General features: G+C 41.6%; 1 protein-coding gene across 2 annotated transcripts; it reads left to right on the top strand.

Moving 5' to 3' along the window:
- Positions 1 to 200: 200 nt before the first annotated feature.
- Positions 201 to 17501, top strand: LOC133349842 (odorant receptor 131-2-like). 2 transcript variants are annotated; one of them, XM_061563644.1, is made up of 5 exons: positions 201 to 216; positions 1242 to 1304; positions 2582 to 2684; positions 3914 to 3960; positions 15826 to 17501. In XM_061563644.1, the coding sequence occupies exons 4-5, from the start codon at positions 3918 to 3920 to the stop codon at positions 16833 to 16835; spliced, it is 1053 nt and encodes a 350-aa protein (XP_061419628.1). In that variant the 5' UTR covers positions 201 to 216; positions 1242 to 1304; positions 2582 to 2684; positions 3914 to 3917; the 3' UTR covers positions 16836 to 17501. The 2 variants fall into 2 exon arrangements, with proteins under 2 accessions (XP_061419628.1, XP_061419629.1); XM_061563645.1 differs by lacking the exons at positions 201 to 216; positions 1242 to 1304; positions 2582 to 2684 and having other exon boundaries at positions 3848 to 3960.
- The last annotated feature ends 5000 nt before the right edge of the window (positions 17502 to 22501 follow it).

Raw genomic sequence — 22501 nt, forward strand, 5'->3', positions numbered from 1 at the left:
AATTAAAACTTAACAACCATGGGCTTGTTTGCATCAATCCCAGCAACACACTGTGTTTGTTAAGCTGCACTATTTAAAGCCACGAAAAAATGACTCGTATTGTCACGCATCGTTCAGTTGTGTTATGTTGCCCTGGTGAAGGGTGCCCTGAAAATGTATATAAGGCAATGGGCATGCATTCATAGGATGCACACAACACAGTGAGTGTTGCTCCAGGTATAGTAATTATTTATTCTAGAATAACCCTTGATGTACATCTAGCATGAAGTCTGATCATGTTCCTTTAGTTTCACTATAAGCGCACAGTTGTATTTGGTTAAATGCCAATAATTGCAGCATAACTGCCTTCAAAATACCAGCTTCGGTTTGGATTTTGGCATTCATGTGCAGTGCTATATAATTCTAATTTACGAAGTGACCACATTTCCAGACACGTTAAAACGCAGTAAATGCACATTATAAATTTGTGTAGTAAGACGATTTGATTTTTTTTTGTCAAGCTAAAGCTAGTAAGAGTAGTGCTGGGGAAATATCCTAAAATTACAATCTACTTGTTATTGCGAGAAGGTCGAAACTGGCTCAGAGTTATCCTCCTAAAATATAACAAGGGTCCATTGGCTTACGAATAGGCAAGTATGTAGTTGACATCGTTTTCCTCTCTTACATTCAAAAGCTCAGATTTTTATGAACCCGTTATTTTTTCTAATTTAATGTTGATTTCAATGCCTAACGCACGTCACTTTTATTTATTTAAAACTGCATTGAATTACTTTACTTCCCGAATTCTGAGTGATATGAATATTATAATAATTTCCATGGGAATATTAAGCATATCCTGCATTTCTCAATGGGGGAGGGATGTATTCCTACATTTAAAAAATATCAAAAGCTTATTAATAATCTTATTTTTTTCGGTAAAGTTACATGGATAGAAAATAAAATGAAAATTAAATTTTTTTAAAAAATTAAAAAATGCAAAAAATATTAAAAAAAACTCACGACGTTTCGATCGCAACACAAGCGGTCGTCATCAGGTGGAGAGAAAAGGGGATTATGTATTATAGTGGTTTTTGGGGATTGCAAAATGTGTTCTCGTTTTCAAAAGCGTTATGTGAAAGTCTTAATATTACAGGTAAGGGTATAAAACCAATTTTCAATGGAAAATAGTGCGATAGGATAGATGTATAGATTCGCGTTTGTCACTCTACTAATCATGTTTTTCAATCGTCGCCTCGTTGAAGGCCTCCCCAGCGGTCAACATTCGTTGCGGTCCTGCGATTCCACAGTCTATCCAAATCCTGTCCGTAAGCTGATCTAATAACTACATCTCTGTTGTGATCGTTCTTTCAGGTGCATTTTCTTTTGTTCATCGGTCATCATCCCTTCCAACGATGTGTTCTGCCCAAGTGCAATTACTTTCCCGACGAGTCAATGTGTTATCTCTGGCATGCATTTTTGCCTAATCCATGTGCTCTTCTTGTTTCCAATTTTAATTTCAGACATCCACCTCATTATGCGTCTTTACACAACCTTCAGCTTTTGTTTAAATTTTTGTCAAAATCCATATTTCTGAAGCGTAGTACATATCTAGTAGAATGTAGTTTATAAAAAATGCATAGTAAGGCAAATAAGTGTGATACTTTTATTAACGAGTTCAGCTTTCCAAACGTACTCTATAATACTCTTACTCTTTGGTTCTTTCAGTAAAGTCACGTAGATAGAAAATAATAAAATAATAGATCACCTATTATTTTATTTTAATAGATCAAAGAGTATGAATTCCTGCAGTCACGAAAGCCTCAAATCAAGATATAATACTCTTGTTTAGCAATGAATGTTGACTCATGTGCTCTCTGATAAGTGGTTACATTTCTGCTTGCTGACATCAGGACTTGTGATGCTTTGCGGCACTCCCAGCTTGAGTCCTCGCAGCTAACCCTCAAAACTACTAAGTTTCGGCTTCCGGTTGGATGACCATGATGCACCAACATTATTCTATTCTTTTTTATTCAACGTTCTTATGTAGACGACTCCTCTAAGTTTGTTTTCTACAAATATGAATTTTCACCTTAACCTTCATATGCATGGTTGGCTCCGTACGGTGCGAAATAAGTTCAACTTACACACGTGCATATGTGGTTACATGTTTTCCACGATTCGTATTTAAGATCGGAGGCCTTTAGATTTAGTGGAAGTGAGCACTTTAACACTGCGAGAATACTGTAGCATCGAAACGTAGACGTAATTGATCGAAAAAAAGTGGGGTCGGGTCGGGTTGTGAGTTAAGTATGAAGATCTTTTTCACAGATATCCAGTCTTTTCACAGATGTGGAGCAGTTTCACAGATGTCCAATATTGTCGTGTTATAATGGGTTGCGGGTTCGGGTAGGGTTGGATAGTCACGGGTCAGTTTGCGGGTTAAGTTAGACCCATACAGGACTCTACTCTCAGCCAAAGTGAACAATTCACGTGATTTGACGCATCTATCAAAAAATCCACGAATGGTGGGATAGTCATCAACAGAATAGATCAAGTTGGCTGGCATTTAACACTGGACTTGCAACACGTCTCCCCTATAAAGCAGGCAAGCAAATGGATGAGTGATACAACACGGCATTGTCACTCGAGCTGACCGCTCACCCTACACCAAGTCTCATGTTGTTCTCAAGTCAGAAGCCGTGAAGGTACAGCAAGTGTAAACGGCAATTACATTTCAGGGTAAAAATAAAACTATTTAAATGCATTTAATGTTGGTAAGCATTTAATGGGAGAGCCGACGACGCATTGCCCTGTAGTTATTTTATAGAAAGCACCTTTTTCAGGAGTGGGAACGCCTGGGGACGAGTTAATTGGCTGGTGTTCGCCATTACTTTTGTGCAGTATCAGACGAGGTGCTGGCCACATTACTCCATAGCAATAGAGGCTCGCTCGCATAAGTTGCCCATACAGTATATACGTTAAATAGCGAGAACGTTGTCTTTGTGAGTGAAGAAACGTTAGTTATCAATAGCTTGTTGATGTTAAACTAGTTTTATAGCATTTCCAGTAACCGATAAAACCCCTCAATATATGGATAGGTCTAGAGCAATCAATATGCACATTTTACGAAGGGATGTGTAATGGATAGAACACTGGACTTGCAATCTAGAGGTCACCGTTTCCATTAAATCTACTAGGGTGGCAGATGAAGCAATGGGCCAACTTAAAAAAAATGTTCCTCTGTCCACTGGCAGTATAAATTAGTTCACAACAGTTAGACAATTGTTAGGTATGGTGTGGTGGATTAAGGTGTAGGTGTGCCCTCTGCAGATAAGTCTGGTCAGCATGGAAGAGTGGACTAAGTACTCTCTAAAACTTCATCCAGTGGCGGCTATTCCACCAGTAGTGCCGTGAGCAAACAAGCAATGTCAGGATTACATCTTCACCTTTTAACTGAGAAATGAGGGCAATGCGCTTCGGCCACTTGCCAATCAGTGCAATCATGACGAAATTTTAACTGGAAACTATTACAGGTTCAAGACATTCAAAACCGGTAATTAATTATGGAAGTGTTTACCGGTTTACATTTGTCGTTTAAAAACCCTACTTCTTACCCTGCTACCCACGTTGTAACTCTCTGGTGTCATTACTTTATCACTTTTTTTGCTTTGATGATCTCTTACTTTTGTTCTGCCATTTTCATTCTATTTATCGAGATATATAAAAAAAAAGCCAGGTATATTAAATTCGCAATTTATGAAACTACTTTTCTGTATTTCTTAAATGCAATTTCTTGTCTCAAGTTATGCTTAGCATGAACCTTTTTATCTAAAGCACGAGCTATGGTCTTGTTTTCAGATGCTGTAATTAAATGTTTCGCTCTGCTATGCTTCGAAGATTTGTGACTGGTATTCCACCCTGGTGATCGTTGCAGGTTGATGAAGAACACACCCATTCATCCATCTTCTACCGTCTCACTTGGTATGACTAACCCCGGTTAAAACAGACGATTCTCACAGTCTGACTGAACAATAGTTTTTTAACAACGATAACAGCCTCTTAACGGAAATTAAATAGGAAATATTATTAAGGAAACTTCGTACGTCGGTAAATATACCAATGAATTAGTTAAACTTTATAATGACAGAGCGCCCAGGTCTAAGTGCATAAATTATCACCTGGTGAACGATGCTTCACGTAAAAGCAACAGTGGATATTCCGTAAACAGACTGCACAACTTAATTAACTTGGAATTTTCATAAGGCACACTGCACTCGTTATACTTTGGATGTTTTGCTAGTACATATTTGTGCATCAAACACTCATCACCAGACAGCACTCATTAGACACACGCATCATGCATTTACCACTCACAAAACACTCATATTATTCAAGCTCTTGCATATTACCCACACTCTGGTGATTCAAATTCTATAAATGACTATCATCATATCACTAAAACTGCTTTACTATTCAAATTTGATAGAATTTACCTTAAAAAAAATAATCACTTGGAGTTCATTTTCCATAACAAAAGTTGTTTGGGTTAGATCTCGTGAATATAAATGTGTCGTTAAACCCGCCACCCCCCGACACAGCCAATTAGTAAGGTTTGTTAACCAAACAAAACGTGTCAATTAGTTGCTACTTCAGCACACTGGTGTGTTGGAGTGTAATCCCACAACATTTACAATTTGAGTACGACGTTTCGCTGGTGATTATAACCAGCTTCATCAGGCAATTTGCCAGAATCGAGGAATAAAGGTGATATCATCACTGTGAGCCTATCAGGTGCGAAGACCAGAGGGGGATTAATGTCATATGAATTGCAATGGCTCATGTTAATTTGATAATATGCAGTACGTATGATTAGTTCGATAATTCACAGTTAAACAACATACACTAGAATGTTTTTTGTTTAGGCTGTTGTCCCACCCCACACCTCCGATTAGCACAGTTGGCCATCCACGGTGCGAAATAAGTTCAACATATATACAGTAGATTTGAAGCTTTCGTGACTGCAAGGATTCATATTCTTAGGTTTTTTCGGTAAAGTCACGTAGGTAAAAAATTAAAATTAATAAAAGTAAAATAAAATAAAAATCACGACGTTTCGGAGGCAACACAAGCTTCCGTCTTCAGGTGGAACCGTCACAGCCACGACAGCTGTATCAAGTAAATGAGAGATTACAAGAGCTACCACTTCGTATATATAATGGTTGAAGAGGGGAAGGGCCAAGTACGGCACACTTTTTATTAATATGGTAAGGTGAGGCTTAAGACTAAGAATAGACTGCATAACAAAAGACTGAGACTTTGTTATGGAGAGGTGCGGTTTGTGACTACGCCTAGCCTACATAACAAAAGTGTGAAAAAAGAAAAAACTAAACCTGGTAAAACAAAACTAGCTGTCTATCAATAACCTGTAATAGTTGTCAAATAAGATGGTCCAAATAAGTGTAGTTAAATCTTTTTTTGCATGGTTAATCACATCTTTCCAATGATTACTCAGTTTGTAACCATCATCACGGTTGAAATTATGTCTGTGTTTGTATATTTGTATGGCTTCGTGTACAAACCTTTGATGGTAGCCAGGAGGTTTGCAGAGCACCTTGGTCTCGGAAAAGACAATTTCATGAGAGCCCACAGAGTTGTAGCAATGATCGGCAACGGCCGAAGAATCAGTTCTGCCGTGTTTCAGATCTGACTTGTGCTCGCGGACACGATCAGAAACATGACGTTTCGTTTCTCCAATGTAGAAATCACCACAACTGCAACTCATCCGCCAAGCTGTTTCTCCCACCATACAGAAACAGCCACATGAAACTCCGACCAAAACTATCACGTTACCATACATAGCAGGCGTGACCAAAAAGATCTCTATAATTCTAAACAAACATAAGATCCAAGTCTGATTCAGTACAGTGCATAAAATCCGTTATCTGATTCCATCTGTGAAGGATGTCGTTCCTGACTTACAGTATCCTGGAGTCTACAAATTGAGTTGCAGTTGTGGTGATCGCTACATTGGAGAAACAAAACGTCATGTTTCTGATCGTCAGATCTGAAACACGGTAGAACTGATTCTTCGGCCGTTGCCGATCATTGCTACAACTATGTGGGCTCTCATGAAATTGTCTTTTCCGAGACCAAGGTGCTCTTCAAATCTCCTGGCTACCATCAAAGGTTTGTACACGAAGCCATACAAATATACAAACACAGACATAATTTCAACCGTGATGATGGTTACAAACTGAGTAATCATTGGAAAGATATGATTAACCATGCAAAAAAGATTTAACTACACTTATTTGAACCATCTTATTTGACACACAACTATTACAGGTTATTGATAGACAGCTAGTTTTGTTTTACCAGGTTTAGTTTTTTCTTTTTTCACACTTTTGTTATGTAGGCTAGGCGTAGTCACAAACCGCACCTCTCCATAACAAAGGCTCAGTCTTTTGTTATGTAGTCTATTCTTAGTCTTAAGCCTCACCTTACCATATTAATAAAAAGTGTGCAGTACTTGGCCCTTCCCCTCTTCAACCATTATATATACGGAATGGTAGCTCTTGTAATCTCTCATTTACTTGATACAGCTGTCGTGGCTGTGACGGTTCCACCTGAAGACGGAAGCTTGTGTTGCCTCCGAAACGTCATGATTTTTATTTTATTTTACTTTTATTAATTTTACCTACGTGAACTTTACCGAAAAAACCTAAGAATATATATATAGTACATACATCCGTATGGATTCATAAAGCACGACCTAAAGGTGATCTGTCAGCTCATGTGACTCATATTTTCAGCTCAAGCCTTAAACATTTTGGAGAGTTTATGCCCATAGCCCCTGAGATTGTTAAATCATTGATCTGGTATGGCATTGTGCAATACGTGCCAGTTGACCAACATGTGGCACCCATTTTAATTTGCAAGCTTGGATATATTTCCTTCTGATATGTTGTGGTTGTTGGTTGCCAATGCAATGCATTTCACTATTAACTATGGTGTTACACAAGGCTCTGCTTTGTCTTGGTCTCCAATATTATCTTCTCTTTTTTATTGAATTATTATCTTCAACTTACAATGTAGCCAATTGCTTTGGAGATGACGGTACATGTCATATAGCATCATCATCAGGACCCATGGGCAGATAGCCCATAGGTCTTCTCTGCACATTTAGTAATTTGTGTCCACTTTCCTCTGTCTTGTGCCAATATGCTCAAGAAGTGCACATTTTCATGGCACCAATCTCTTAAGTCGTCAAGCCATTATTTCAATCTTTCTGGTTCCTACTCTTTGGTTTTTTCGGTAAAGTCACGTAGGTAAAAATAGTATGGACCCTTGCAGTCACGAAAACTTCAAATCTAGACTTTCTGGTTCCTTCCATTTTTCTGAACAGAAGACTTTTAAATGTTGACTTAAAACTTTCGTGACTGCAGGAATTCATATTATTTGGTTCTTTCAGTAAAGTCACGTAGGCCGGCAGTGGATCTCCACCTAAAGGGCCTCCAGGCAACCATTGCACCTCGCTCCACACACCCACACTGCTGACGGTTGAGGTTGACAAGAAAACACAAATCAAGTCATGACCCAAAGTGGTTGATGACATCTTTCCAATGGTTGCTGAGTTTATAACCATGTTGTCAGTTTAAATTGTGTCTGTGTCAGTATATATAGATGGCTTCATGAATTAATCTTTGTTGATAGCCAGTTTGGTGTTTTGCCATAAAATAGGGGTCATGACTTGAAAAACCTATTATCATATTTTGGTACTGGCAAAGGAGGTCCCTTGATATATTATAAGTATCTTCCCCATTTGGCTCATTAGTACGATGGTTATGTAAATTTTATGATTGGTGAGATCTACTTTCTTGGGTATCGTCACAAGTATGGATTTTCTCCACTTCTCTGGTATTTTCCCTTCTGTCCATACTTGCTCGTAAAGCTCATGGATTTATTTTATAAGTTCCTTCTCTCCAGATTTTATCATTTATTCGCTTATGCTGTCCACTTCTGGACTTTTATTTTTGTCAGATGTTTTATTGCCATTTAAAAATGTTCATGCAAGATGTTAGAATTTTCATAATCCCTTGGTGGTGGGGATATATTTTCTAGTTCATCTAGCAGCTCTTTATTCTATTGATCCGTATCCCTATACAAATCGCTACAATACTCAGTCCATCTCTTTTTTGTCTTTTCTTTGTCCATCAAGATATTGCCTTTAATAGCTGTTTGCCTTGGTTGCCACTTCATATTTGTGCTCTTGACTACTTTGTTCACCTCCCAGGTCTTGTATTCTCCAGCATAGTATTCAATCTCGCTACATTGCTTTTCCAGCCATTCCTGCTTATGCTCTTTGATGATGTCCTTCCCTCATTGCTTAGCTTTTTGTACTTAGTCACCATGTAATCAGATTATGTTATCTTTAGCCTCATTTTTCTCTTTTCCTGTGCTAGTTCCAAGATTTTCTCAGTTATCCATTTCCTTCTGGGTTTTACTACTAAGGGTATTTTTATTTCTACTGTTTGCTCCACGATGTGCTTCAGTGCGCATGCCTTGCTGACTAGGAAAAGGTGTTCTATTTTTTGCCTCCCTGATTCTACTCGATATTTCATCTTCATATATCCCCTTCTCCTCGTTCTCGAGTGCTTCTATGTTCCTCTTCTTCTCATATTGCTTTCTGGATATACGTGTTAGTTTTAGTCATAGTTTGCATAGTGCGAAGCTGTGGTTCAATGACACATTGGCTCCTTGCAATGTTCTGCATCGTCGAACTGATGTTTTCTAGCGTCTGTTGATCATTACCATATACATGATATTCGTACGTTTTCCATACGGTGCTCTCCATGTCTATTTGTTCAGTATGTTTGTCATGATTTCAAGCGAATTCAGAAGTTTTTCAGCCAGTGAATTTATTTGACATATCCATACCTTTGCATTATGCCTTCCTATCCTGTGTTATCCTTCCCATTTTTTTTCGTTCCAGTCTCCCACAATTATCTTAACATTTTCCGAGGAAGTTCCTTTAACGTGCGTTCCAGCATTTCGTCGAACTCTCCAATATCGTATTCTGCACTGTCTTATTTTGGTGCATATATTTGTATGGTATTGGTAGGACAGATATATTTGGTGGTTGACCATTAAATCTCACTACAATTAATCTCGGACTAACCAGCCTGTATTTCAATAATGATGCTTTGCCTTTTGCGGTCAACAAGAACCCTACTCTTCTCGTATGCACTTTTCTTCCCGTGACCAGGCCACTTCATCAGTAATTTATCTTCCCTGTTCCTGCACATCTAATTTCTGTCAGTCCTAGCATGTCGTACCTGTATCTTTCAATTTCCTTCCTTAGCAGCTCTAACTGTCCTGTTGCCCATAGTATTCTCACGTTCCATGCCCCTACTGTGATCTCCTCATTCGCCATTCTCTGCGTCTTCGTTGTTTCGGAATGTGTCTGCTTTGTTTTCTGATTGTGTCGTAGCTGCTGCTGCTTTTCGGTAGCTAATTTTTTCGACCCAATCCTGGTTACTTGGTTGAGGAGGCAAAACCTTGTTGAACCGGGGTGTATCTGAGCTGGTACCCTTCTTCTGTAGTCGTCATGTGCACTCGATTCCTTTAATCTTTTATCTTCATGGCCGAAGTGTCAGCACTCTTTTGCCCAACCCTCTTCCTTTTTATCCAGGCTTGGGACTGTCTTAGATATCCACTGGATTTTGGACACCCGAGGTGGAGTTGTCACTTATCATACTCATTTATATCACGAGATGAAAGTAACAGACATTTAGCTACCCAGTGTGCAGAAACTTCATAATTCACTAATAACGTGGAAACAGTTATTGATAGAAATGACAAAAAACTTGGTTACATTCAATAACAAAAAAACAAAAAATAAATGGACATATGTAGTTTCAGCATCACGTATGATTATATGCATCGCCAAAGTAAACCATTCATGTGCCTTACACGACAATCGGATCTATCATTGAATATCAATATTACTAAACTGGTTTAAGAGGCATTAAATATGTTCTTATTTTATGTGTCAAAGACTAATTTGACTCCAAACTCTTCTTGCTAGTCACGTAAATAGAACGATAAAATAATAAATCATAAAAATGAAAATAAAGTGAATAAAAAAAAAATATCACGACGTTTCGATCGCAACACGAGCAATTGTCATTAAGTGAAAAAAGAGGGGAGAAAACTGCTGACACAGGCTGTTTTAAAGGTTTGAAATGAGTGTAGCCCAAAGGTCATAAACGAAGTGGGCGGGGCTAGTGATGTTAAAGTGAGAGAGATTAGCATGCCAATGTAAGAGATTAGCATGTCAATGTAAACGGCAGCTTTGTTAGTGTGAACCTGTTAATTTAAAATCAGAGAGTCGAAATTAACTGCTAACATCGGAAGGTAGGATGAAAACAGCCAGTTATGACTTAAACTGGTTAATAACGTCCTTCCAATGATTGCTTAGTTTTAACCCATCTTCTCGGTTGAAATTGTTTCTGTGTCTATATATCTGGATGGCTTAATGAACGAATCTTTGTTGATAGCCAGTGGGTTTGCAGAGTACCTTCGTCTTTCATGTGAGCCCACCGCATTAAAACAACGATCAGCCACGGCTGAGGTATTGGTCCTACCGTGTTTCAGATCTGCCTTATGTTCACGAACACGGTCTGAGACATGTCGCTTAGTTTTCCCAATGTAACTACTGCCGCAGGCACAGCTTAGTTTGTAGACGCCAGGGTATTGCATGTCAGGGATCATATCCTTCACAAATGGGATCAGATTACGAATTTAATGTACTGTGTTAAATCAAACCTGGATGTTGTGTTTGCTCATAATTTTGGAAATATTTTTGGTGACTCCTGCTATGTATGGCAAGGTGATGGTTTTGATTGGGTCCTCAGATGGCTCTTTCCCAACAGTTGGGGTGATAGCTTTACGGATTGTGTAGTCTGAATATTCATTCATCTCAAGGGCTTGGTGTACGTGTTCCAGTTCACTGGCTAGGTAGTGATGGTCGGAAATACAACGAGCTCTGTGGTATAGAGTTGTGATGAGGGAATTCTTATGGGATGGATGGTGGTGGGAGTCAGGTTTTAGGTAGGCATCTGTATGGGTGGCTTTCCTGTAGACAGTGTCCCATTGAGCCATCTGGTCTCTTTTCGATTAAAACATCCAAGAATGGTAATCTTCTTGATTTGAAGCTTTCGTGACAGCAGGAATCCATACTCTTTGGTTCTTTCTGTAAAGTCACGTAGGTAAAAAAAGAAATAATAGATCACGACGTTTCGATCGCCACACAAGCAACTGTCTTCAGGTGGGAGTGAGAAACAGGCTGCTGAAACAAGCCCTTATATATAGAGCCGGGAGATGGGGGAGGGGGGTTGCTGCATCGGGCAAGTGAGTGGGGGGCTGGAGCTTGTGCTGAGGAGGTGGCCATTGTATTCTGAGAGTTAGCATGTCAATGTGTATTAACGGTATATCAGCCACAATGGGGATAGGGCACTGAATAGGGTGACGGAAAGGCAGTGCTGAACAGGGTGAAGGAAAGGCAGCGCTTGAACAGGGTGAAGGAAAGGCGAATGTAATGACGGTATATCAGCCACTAGGGGGATAGAGCGCACAGCAGGAGACACACACACACAGACAGAGAGACCACACAGAAACACAGAGAGAGAGAAGCACACAGAGAGACACATAGAGAAATAGACACACCTAGAGAGACACACACAGAGAGACACACAGAGAGAGACACATACAGAGACAACAACAACAACAACCGCCATTCGCCACTAAGTGGTGGTGACATCACTACGACGCTTGTGCCAGGCCATGTGCACCTTGAGGCCACGTGAAGTGTCGAACGCCCGCTGGCAGGAGACACACACAGAGGGACACACCCAGAGAGAGACACACACACAAAGTGAGAGAGAGAGAGGCACACAAACACACAAAGAGACAATGTGAGAGAGAGACATACAGGGAGACACATAGAGAGAGAGAGACAAACACAAATTGAGGGACACACACACACAGAGAGACACACACAACAACATCACAGCCATGTTATAGTCTGCTAAAAAGCGAGAGCCACCGCCACATCGAGCGAAAGGGGGCAACGTTGGCTTTGTTAGTGAGACATTTAACCCGTTAAAGTAAAATCATTTAACTTGGTAATGAGAGTCGTAAAAAACGACTGACAATAGCAGGTAGGATGGAAACATCAACAACCAGTTAAGGCTTTACTTGGTGAATAACGTCCTTCCAATGATTGCTCAATTTGTACGCATCTTCTCGGTTGAAGTTATCTCTGTGTTCATATATCTGGATGGCTTCATGAACAAATTTTTGATGGTAGCCCGAAGGTTTGCAGAGTACCTTAGTTTCGGAAAAAACAATGTCGTGTGAGCCCACCGCGTTCAAGCAGTAATCAGCCACGTCAGAGGTATTGGTTCTGCCGTGTTGCACATCTTCCTTGTGTTCGCGAACACGGTCCGAGACATGTCGTTTCATTTCCCCAATGTAACTGCTACACGGATTCCTATCTAAAGCCTGATTCCCACCTCTATCCAGCCCAGAAGAATTTCCTCATCAAAACACTACACAATAGGGCCCATTGCATCTCCGACCAGCACCACCTATCCAGTGAAATGTAGCACGTGCGCCAAGCCCTCAAGATGAATGGATATTTGGACTGCACAATCCGCAAAGCTGTATCCCCAACCATGGGTAAAGAACCATATGAGGACCCAATCAAAACCATCACCTTGCCATACATAGCAGGGGTCACTAAAAATATTTCCAAAATCATGAGCAAATACAAGTTCCAGGTTCGATTTAACACAGTACATTAAATTCGTTATCTGATTCCATCTGTGAAGGATGTGATCCCTGACATGACATACACGGCATCTACAAACTAAACTGTGCCTGTTGCAGTAAGTTACATTGGGGAAACTAAGCGACTACGTTCGTGAACATAAGGCAGATCTGAAACATGGTATGACCAATACCTCAGCAGTGGCTAATCATTGTTTTAATGCGGTGGGCTCACACGAAATTGATTTCTCCAAGACGAAGTTACTCTGCAAATCCACTGGCTAACAAAAAAATCGTTCATGAAGCCATCCAGATATAAAGACACAGACACAATTTCAACCGAGAAGATGGGTACAAACTGAGCAATCATTGGAAGGAAGTTATTAACCAGTTTAAGTCATAACTGGCTGTGATGTTTCCATCCTACCTTCTGATGTTAGCAGTTATTTTCGACTCTCTGATTTTACATTAACAGGTTCACACTAACAAAGCCACGGTTTGTATTGACATGCTAATCTCTTACATGCACATGCTAATCTCTTTCACTTTAACATCACTAGCCCCGCCCACTTCGTTTACACAGCCGCCGTTTACATTGACATCCTAATCTCTTACATTAACATGCTAATCTCTCTCAGTTCAACATCACTAGCTTCGCCCACTTCGTTTCTGACCCTTGGGCTACACCCATTTCAAACCTTTCTAACAGCCTGCCTCAGCAGTTTCCCCCCTCTTTTTTCACCTGATGACGATTGCTTGTGTTGTGATCGAAACGTCGTGATATTTATTATTTTTTTTTATTCAGTTTATTTTAATTTTGTATTATTTTATTGTTCTGTCTACGTGACTTTACCGAAAGACCCAAAGAATATGAATTCCTGCAGTCACGAAAGCTTCAAGTCAAGATGTATTCTTACTAGGTTTGTTGAAGGATCATTATTTTATTAATCATGTTATCTAGATTATGTGTTCGATATTACGCTCAGCATCCCTCACCATTGGAACCTCCTTTGCCAGTAGCAAAATATGATAATTGGCTTTTTACCCTTTTATCTGGCAACAAAACTGACACCTTTTTTACAAGGAGTCATGTTTGCAATGACCACAATACCTGCGGTCGGAATGCAAACAAAAAACACAACTCTGATAACACTGGTCAACACACCTTTTCTGGCATAAGGTATTTCAACGGGATTAAGGTAATTTTGGGGTGCTGATTCCAAATCTGGCATCAGTTTTTGTCTATCACATCAGGTTTTTGATATATCAAATATTGCATTTTCAATAAAAACTGCCGATGAAAAATATTAAATAAATGTGGATATCTCATAAAATGATATTATAAACACACTATCCTAAAAATACAGCACCATATTTTAACACTAAAGCAGTCACCGACTCGCAACAACTCGCAAAAATAAGTGACAGAGTTAATTTCGGGTAAAATCAATGAACATGTCAATGAACATGCCGATATCATAAAAATGGGGTGACGGCGAAATTTAGTCCTTTGGCCAGTACCGTTTTTAGATTGTCAGAAATTGGGATGTTACTCACGAGTTCGACTTCCCTAATCGAACCAACCAAACGTCCCTCTCTAAAACCATCGGCGGCAAGACCTCCCCGCTACGACCCATCATGTCGACGATCAACTCTCATACCTACAAACTAGCCCGGTTTCTATCAGATACTCTGCTTCCCTTCACAGGCAAGACCTCTTCGGCAGTACTCAACTCAACCCAATTAGTCTCTATGGTTAAGGACATGGTACTATCTCCTGATGACATCCTCGTCAGTTTTGATGTAGTATCTCTGTTTACCAAAGTCCCAGTACCGGACACCCTAACAATAATTGAGGACTTGGTCCAACATGGATTGAATTCTGATGTACCTGCGCAGATTAGGCATTGCTTCACCAACACCTATTTTACCTGGAATGGCACCTTCTACAAACAGAATGAGGGTACCGCTATGGGCTCGCCCTTGTCACCAGTGATAGCCAACATGTTCATGGAAAAGTTTGAATCAGACGCCATCCAGACATCCACCCTGCGTCCTTCCCTGTGGAAGAGGTATGTGGATGACACTTTCGTCATTTGGCCACATGGCCTCCCAGCATTAAACCACTTCTTGGACCACATCAATTCCAGACACCCATCCATCAGATTCACGATGGAAGTGGAGAAAGATGGCAAACTACCATTCTTAGATATTCTGTTTGAGAGGAGACCTGACGGATCCTTGGGACATTCTGTCTACAGGAAAGCCACCCACACAGATTCCTACTTGAAACCGGATTCCCACAACCACCCATTTCAAAAGAATTCTCTCATCAAAACGCTATACCACAGAGCTCATGGCATTTCTGACCAATACCACCTGGCCGGTGAATTAAGACATGTACATCGGGCCCTCAGGATGAACGGACACTCTGACCGCACCATCCGCCAAGCTGTTTCTCCCACCATACAGAAACTAAAACTCTGATTCCCGGAGAGATAAATATATTTATGCATCCGTAATTACGATAAAATCTACCTCCACACGTCCAGGGGGACCATACGGCGCAGTTAGTCATGAAATTAGTTCTGGTGCAAGAGGTATATGGATTATTGCATTGTGAATCTGTGAGAAATGGTGATGGCTCGGAGAGGCTGTCTACCAGTATTGGGTAGGTTATGACTGCTGCTGCTGATGATGACAACAAGGAATTTAACATTTAAAATATTTTTTTTTTAAATGTGGACCTCAATAATTTGTAATTGTATGATTTACTCAAAATAAAATATGTAGGCCATTTTGGCTCTTCTGTGTGGTGATTTTAAATATATATTCTAGATTTGAACCGAAAAAACCTAAGAGTTTAAATATATGTGTGGTTAACAAATTGAACAGCTATATAATGACTACAAATGCGTTTCCAGACAATCATTGAAAGTGGGTCGACAACACTACATATTCGTCTATATGTGTGAGAAGGGATTAAACAAAATACGTGTATTTTTGTGTTTGCAGCAACTATGATGACGTCAACCATTTCTTCGGATGTCAATGTTTCAAAAGAAAATAACAGCTCTACACTTGGATTTATACACACTTATAATACATTTTCTGATATTATTGTCATCATTAGCATTCTACCGTGTACAGCATTTCTTGTTTGTATGATATTAACAATTTTTGGCGAAAGTAAATTACGGGAAAACCCTAAATACATATTTTTTGTAAACCTGGTAATTAGTGATTGCATATTTTTATTTATCATTGACATTCCCTCTATTATGTTTTTATCTAGGATTAGCTTTAACGTTGGAGGCTGCTACTTTTATGCAAGTTTGTATAGAGGATTGTTTAACAATGGGGTCGCTTGCATCGCCTTTATGGCCATAGAGAGATATGTTGCCATATGCAACCCATTGCGTTATCACAGCATCTTTAACCATAAATCTTCTCTCAGATGCCTGGGTGTGATTTGGTTTGTTTCGTTCATTTTTCCTATTATAGAAATTATATTTACGTTCACAAATTATGCCTCAGTATTTCATCAAACAATTGATTCTTGTTATAATATAAACGAAAAATATGTTTTGGAACAAAGCTATAATGTTACATATATAAGACAATCACTGCTTGTGATATTTTTTTGTGTAAGTATTATTATACTTGTAAGCACATATATATTTGTTGCAAAAGCAGCTAAGCAAGCTGCTTCCGGTGAGTCTCAGGCCACCAAAGCCAAACGTACTCTTAGGCTGCATGCACTGCAGTTAATATTATATCTGAGTGCTTTTGGAATCCAACCATTTAACACGTTGATAGACCTAACCGTGAACAACTCTGATTTGAAGTATACGATCAAAACATTTTTGTATTTTTGTATGTTTATCAGTCCAAGATTTATTAGTCCTTTTATTTATGGACTAAGGGACTCGGAGATCCGACGGTGTCTCAGACAGAAGGTGTGTCGTGTTCATAGCTTACTCAAAGTGGAGCCTCAATTAATGGCAAAACACACATTAACATAATTGCTAAGTATGAATAAAAAATAAGTTTTACCCATTTTTAAAAGTTATGTTTGATACATGTTTAATTGTTCTTCAGTGAAGCAAAACAATGCTTAGTAATCCACTCAAAATCTTATGAAATATACTATAATTCTGCTGTTTAAATTACATATGAAAATGAAATCAAATGTTAAATATGCATTGCTTGTCTTGATTGTATTGCAGTTACTATTATATTTGAAGAGTTTTTGAATATAACTTTTCTTAACATTGTCAACGATGACGTTATTTTCAACGTCAACATTTAAAATACGTTTCTACTGTACTCTATTGTGTGTGGACCAGACGTCACTTGATGGGATCTCCAGATGTAGGTCTGTGATATCCCCTCCGGTGGGCTGTTTTCTAACATGAAGGGTTGCACTGCTCTGCCTATACCACAATCGGGATAAAATTGGTGAAACAGTCACAATATATTTTAATTATGTTCTATTCTAAGCTTTTACGTATCTTTGTAGACTAAAAGGAAATAAGGTACCTCGATATTTAAGATGGAGTCCTGGCCATGCATAGAAATAAACATATATGTCCACATTTGCCTTTTAGTATCGTAATATACATTTATTTTATGAATGCCTAGCATTTTTTTTAAAGGAAATGAAGTTATATATAAGCTTAATCTTGTAAAAGGACATTATTGGGTTACTAATGGAATTGGAAGGGGTATCTGCTTGATCTTTGAAATAAAGTTCCATATTATACATGTGTTTGAATGGATACTCTTGCTCTTTGTAATCAATTGTGTAACAACTCAGACGACGAGGTAAAGAGAGACACTTTTATTTGGACACAGCCACAATAAAGGACCCTAGGCTTCATGCGTGCCTTCCAGCTTGTAACTTCCTCCAAACGTCCCCATTCCTCGTGCTCTCCCCTTATATATTCGTCAGCACCCCTTCCTCGAACCTTCTTGTCCTTGTTTTTCCCTTTAGCCAATCCCTGGCCTTCCCCTCTAATGGAAACTTTCTGTTTTCCGATTTCTCGTTCAAACCTTATTACTCCAATCCTTTTAAAAGTCTGCCTCCCGACCAATTACCGTTCAGTCCTCTTTCTTCCAATCGGAGACCTTTATTTTTTTAAATAGCCGTTTGGCTGCATATTGGCTTAGGGCCATGTTTAGATCATTACATCGCTCCCTCCCCCCCTGAAAAAACCAAGCCGTCCCGGATAACTTTAAGGGAGGAATGACCGACCTCCTTCAGAACACAAGGAGTCCATGGGGATTTAATACCGAACACAGTGGTATCATACAACATTTGTGTCGACAGTGTGGCAATAAACAAATGCAATTACAGCGTGTTTGGGATAATTATATCAGTGCAGACATTGCACCTCCCACAATTAGGAACAATAACAAAAATAGGATTGTGGGAACAATGGTTGCAATCGTTTGCCGCGCCGACCAGCCCATCGTCAGCACCATCTTGTACAAATTTTGCCTGGGATCTTGTGACCGACCCGACATCCGCTGCAGGGTCTTGCTTCGATGCGTCCTGGGTCACACTCAGCCCTGTGGGTGGCACAGGGTGATTCACTTGTGATTATGGTGTTGCTGGCGGCTGCGGCGGCTCCGTCGACACCCCAGACTCCGGCGAAACAGGGCATGGGGATGAGGTGCTCAGGTGATGATGGAAATATGTTTTAGGCGTAATGGGTTAATGTACCAACGGCGACGTTCCAATTTCACACGTACACATTGCAGCCACTTTACTTCAAATATTTCCACAGGGCCCTGCCATGGTCGATGCAATTTAGCAGAGATATGTAGTGGGACCTGTGGACAATGCAGCCATACCTTCTTGCCAAGTACGTACTTTCTTTGGTGATTCCCTGGCATTTTGTGTCGTTCATTTGCGGCCTGGGCATTCGAGGTGTTTGCCATTGCCACTGTTCGTACTTCATGTAGCCAGTCCAGCAAGACCTGTAAGGACACTATCTGACCTGACACGCCTTTTGGAGCATTACCCAGCTGTGTTGTATGGGAGTTTCATTCTCCCTGTCGTACATGAGTTAGAAGGGGAGAAATCCCGTGGAGGCATGTGGCGCCAGTCTGTAAGCTGCCAAGACCCCTGGAATGTGAATATTCCAGTCGGAATGTGAATATACTTAGTCGGTTTGTGTCTCAACAACCTGGTAGAGCATTGATGTCAGAGTCCTGTTCAACTGTTCGACCATACCATCCATTTGGGGGTCGTATGGGGAAGTACGTACTTTATTTGTGCTCAGTGCCTTGCATAATTCTTTAAGGAATTTAGAAGAAAAGGAGTTTAGAAGAAAATATGCTGATTAGTGAGGAGCTGCTCTGGAGGTACTTTGTTCATCATGTACCTGTGAAGGAAGGCATCAGTAATTGAAGCTGCTGTCTGGTCGGGAAGCCGCCATGCCATTGGCCACCTTGTAAGATACTCTATCCCTATCAGAATAAATATATTTCCCCTGAAAAAGCATGGAAAAGGCCCTAGACTATCAAGCGTGACAAATTAATTGACTCTGCAGACAACGATAGATTGTAAGAGAGGCTGTGAACTATGCGGTAGTGGTTTTCCGCGTGCGCACTCTGTGCACCCTGCGACTAAGTTGTTAACGTCTGCAGACTTTCACGGCCAATAATAATCCTGCTTGAAGGTTAAGAGTGTTTTTTATTCACCCCAGGTGCAGTAACTTATTTGCGTGGATCTCCCGCGTAAATTTGCCTCGCACAGATGTGGGGTCCACCAGGCACCGTCGTTCAGGGATCACATCCCACCACATCAACAATCCGCCATGCAACACCAAGTGCAACCATTTTTGGGAGTTTGATGTGCACAATCTAGCCTTCACTCGGTGGCACAGTGGTAGCAGGCTAGCATCGTCAGCTTGCAGCTGACTCCATTCCGTATAGGTTAGATCCAGCGCGTATAATGAGCATGCATGTGTGGTGAGTAATTGTCAGGTGTAATACGCCATCACCACTACTGGTTATATGTAGGTCCAGCTACGGGCCAAAAGGGGGCAATAGCGGGTCCGTCCTGTACCAAGTAGGACTGTTGGGTCAGGCAACCCGGAGGACAGTTGGGAACTGGAGGTGAACCCCCCAGGCCCCCAGTGGGGGCTGGGGGATTATGCAACAATCTAGGTTCCTCCAGAAGGTTCCAGAGATTGGACGTGGCCAGGGGTGGAGTGACCCTGGGAGTCCCATAAAAGCCGGACCCCTGAGCAGCTCTGGCAGTCAGCGTCAAGCCGAAGACCGAAGAGCTCGCCTCAAGAATAGGACTCTGAAGATCCCCTGACCCGAAGTCCTTATCAGGGCCGGATCTGAGTGGGCCAGTGGTCGAGACTGAGGACCTTGGCTGGGTTCGGGTCAACCTCCTATAGGTCCCATTAGCCGGAGGGCTAAGATAAGGAGGTCCCAGTGACTAGGGCACGGTAGCCCTTAGGTCATCGGGTGGAAGGAGCCGTTACCCCTTCGTGTTAGGGACCTCGTGTGTTACCGTTATTATTAAATAAAAACGTGTTGCCTCCTAAGAAGACTGTCTCCATACCACCCACTACACATGTACTTTGACTCATGAGCGCAGAAGTGTGGTCACCACATCTACTCCTCTACATAAGGAAACGAAACAGGTGGACTTCTCCACAAATCTGGCTGTCGGCTGATGAAGCTAGTTGTTATTACTGGTGAAACGTCGTACTCAGATTGTAAATGTTGAGGCTTGGCTATCCAACACACCGGTGTGCTGTACTAGTGACGAATTGGTATGTTCTGTTTATGTGACAACACTTACTAGTTGGCTGTGTCGGGTTGTGGTAGGTTTAACGATGCATTTATATATTTAGCAATTTATTGTATACACGTGCACACGGACCCAGTGCCTGAGGCAATCAAGCACATGAAAGAGATTACCACAATCGAGTAAACATTGGAGAGCTTTAGGGACTACTTGAAATTCAACTGACTACTTTTCCTTTTTTTGCCGTTTTTCTATTCAATATATTCAACTTGAGCTATGCGCATTATGAACATTTTACCAGTTATAACTCTTACAGTAATCACCGTGTGTCAGAAAACAGCCCCAGAAGGTGATGTTTCATGACTAATGTGTGCATTACTTAAATATGCATTTTATATGCCAACCCATCATACTCCGTGAAAAAAGTGTTTGTCGTATGACAATCAACTTTAAATCAGGAGGCTTCTGGTGACATAATACAGCTATAGGTTGGGTCCTACACAGGTTCCTATTCCCGCTGAGTTATTATTTTAGGGAGATAAGCTCCACTTCCATAATGTGACAGCCCTCCTACATCTATAACATTAGGATAATAATATGGTTAGCAGAGATCAACTCACACCTCAGAAGCATTTTTCGGATGGAATTGCATGTAATTTCACCAGAATTGCTTATGCCATGGGGTGGTGACAATATGCAGAACAAGAGGACCACAGCAAACAGGGACTGAGATGCTTTAAGGGTTCAAGAGCTTTTGTAATCATCCGACGTGCAACCGCTAACTCGCACTTGTGAACTGAACCAAGGAACTAGCTTCTTCAGTAGGGCAATCCTTCACGAGATGTAAGGAGTCCGAGCATCCTACTGGGATTGAGCGTTTGTGTGTGTGTAAAAATGCGTATGCGTGTGTGGTGGTCAAGGTTGACACCAAGGTTGACACAGGTCACACAGGTCACACAAGCTAGGGGAGAGGTACGTACCGGTCTGGATCGGCCCGGATTGACAGGGACGAGAGGTGGTTGGAACGGCTCTGAGGGGAGGGGGCTGGCGAGAGCCAGGGCCCGAGACACCCCCGCCCCTCAGAGAGAGGGGATATAGAAGACGGCTCCCGGAGAGCGGAGGGGTCGATCGGAGGAGAAGCTGAAGGAGGAGAGCCGGAGATCCTGGACCCCCAAGCCTCAAGGATGCCGCCCCGCTGGAACTGAGTGGGCTGAGTAGCTGTAGGCTAGGGAAGAGAGTAGCTGAGTAGCTGTAGGCTAGGGAAGAGAGTAACAGAGTAGCTGGAGGCTAGGGAAGGAGAGAAATGAGAATAGAGCCGGAGGCTGTACCTCCCTAGGTTGTGTGTGTGGGACTGTTTCCCCAGTGAGTCCTGAGGACTAGTGTTATCGGAATAAAAGCGTGTGGCCTCTACGAAGTGTCGGTCTCATTCAAGAATACTACAATTGGTGTTAGAAGCGGCCAAAGAACCTCGCCGACATGGAGACAAGACAGAAAACGCTCACCAGGGGCCAGGAGAAGGACGTCGAGGGAGACGCTGAGCCGGAGGCGGGAGCGCCATTTCCGGGGGACGGGTCTGCGGGGGCGGGCTCGGGTTCTCCGGGGCCCTCCAGGAGTCCGCCGACATCGGGATGGGCGATCCAGTCAGCCCATGCCCGGCTGGCCGATCTCCTCCATGCCGCTGCCTCCATCCTCGACGAGCTCACGCTGGGGGGAGCGGGAGCGCCGGGTGGAGTACCAGGCCGGAGGATGGGACGGGTTCCCGCCGAGAAACGCGCCATTCCCGCGCAAAACTTTGACGTCACCTCCGGAGGGGGAGACGTCACTTCCGCCGGGGATGCGGCCGCCGGGGATGACGTCACTTCCGCCGGGGGGGTCACCGCTTCCAGGGGACATGACGTCAACCGCCCAGGAGGTCAG

The sequence above is a fragment of the Lethenteron reissneri genome, chromosome 31 (genome assembly GCF_015708825.2).
Source record: "Lethenteron reissneri isolate LAM-NWPU_2019-01 chromosome 31, ASM1570882v1, whole genome shotgun sequence".
Classification (NCBI taxonomy): Eukaryota; Metazoa; Chordata; class Hyperoartia; order Petromyzontiformes; family Petromyzontidae; genus Lethenteron; species Lethenteron reissneri.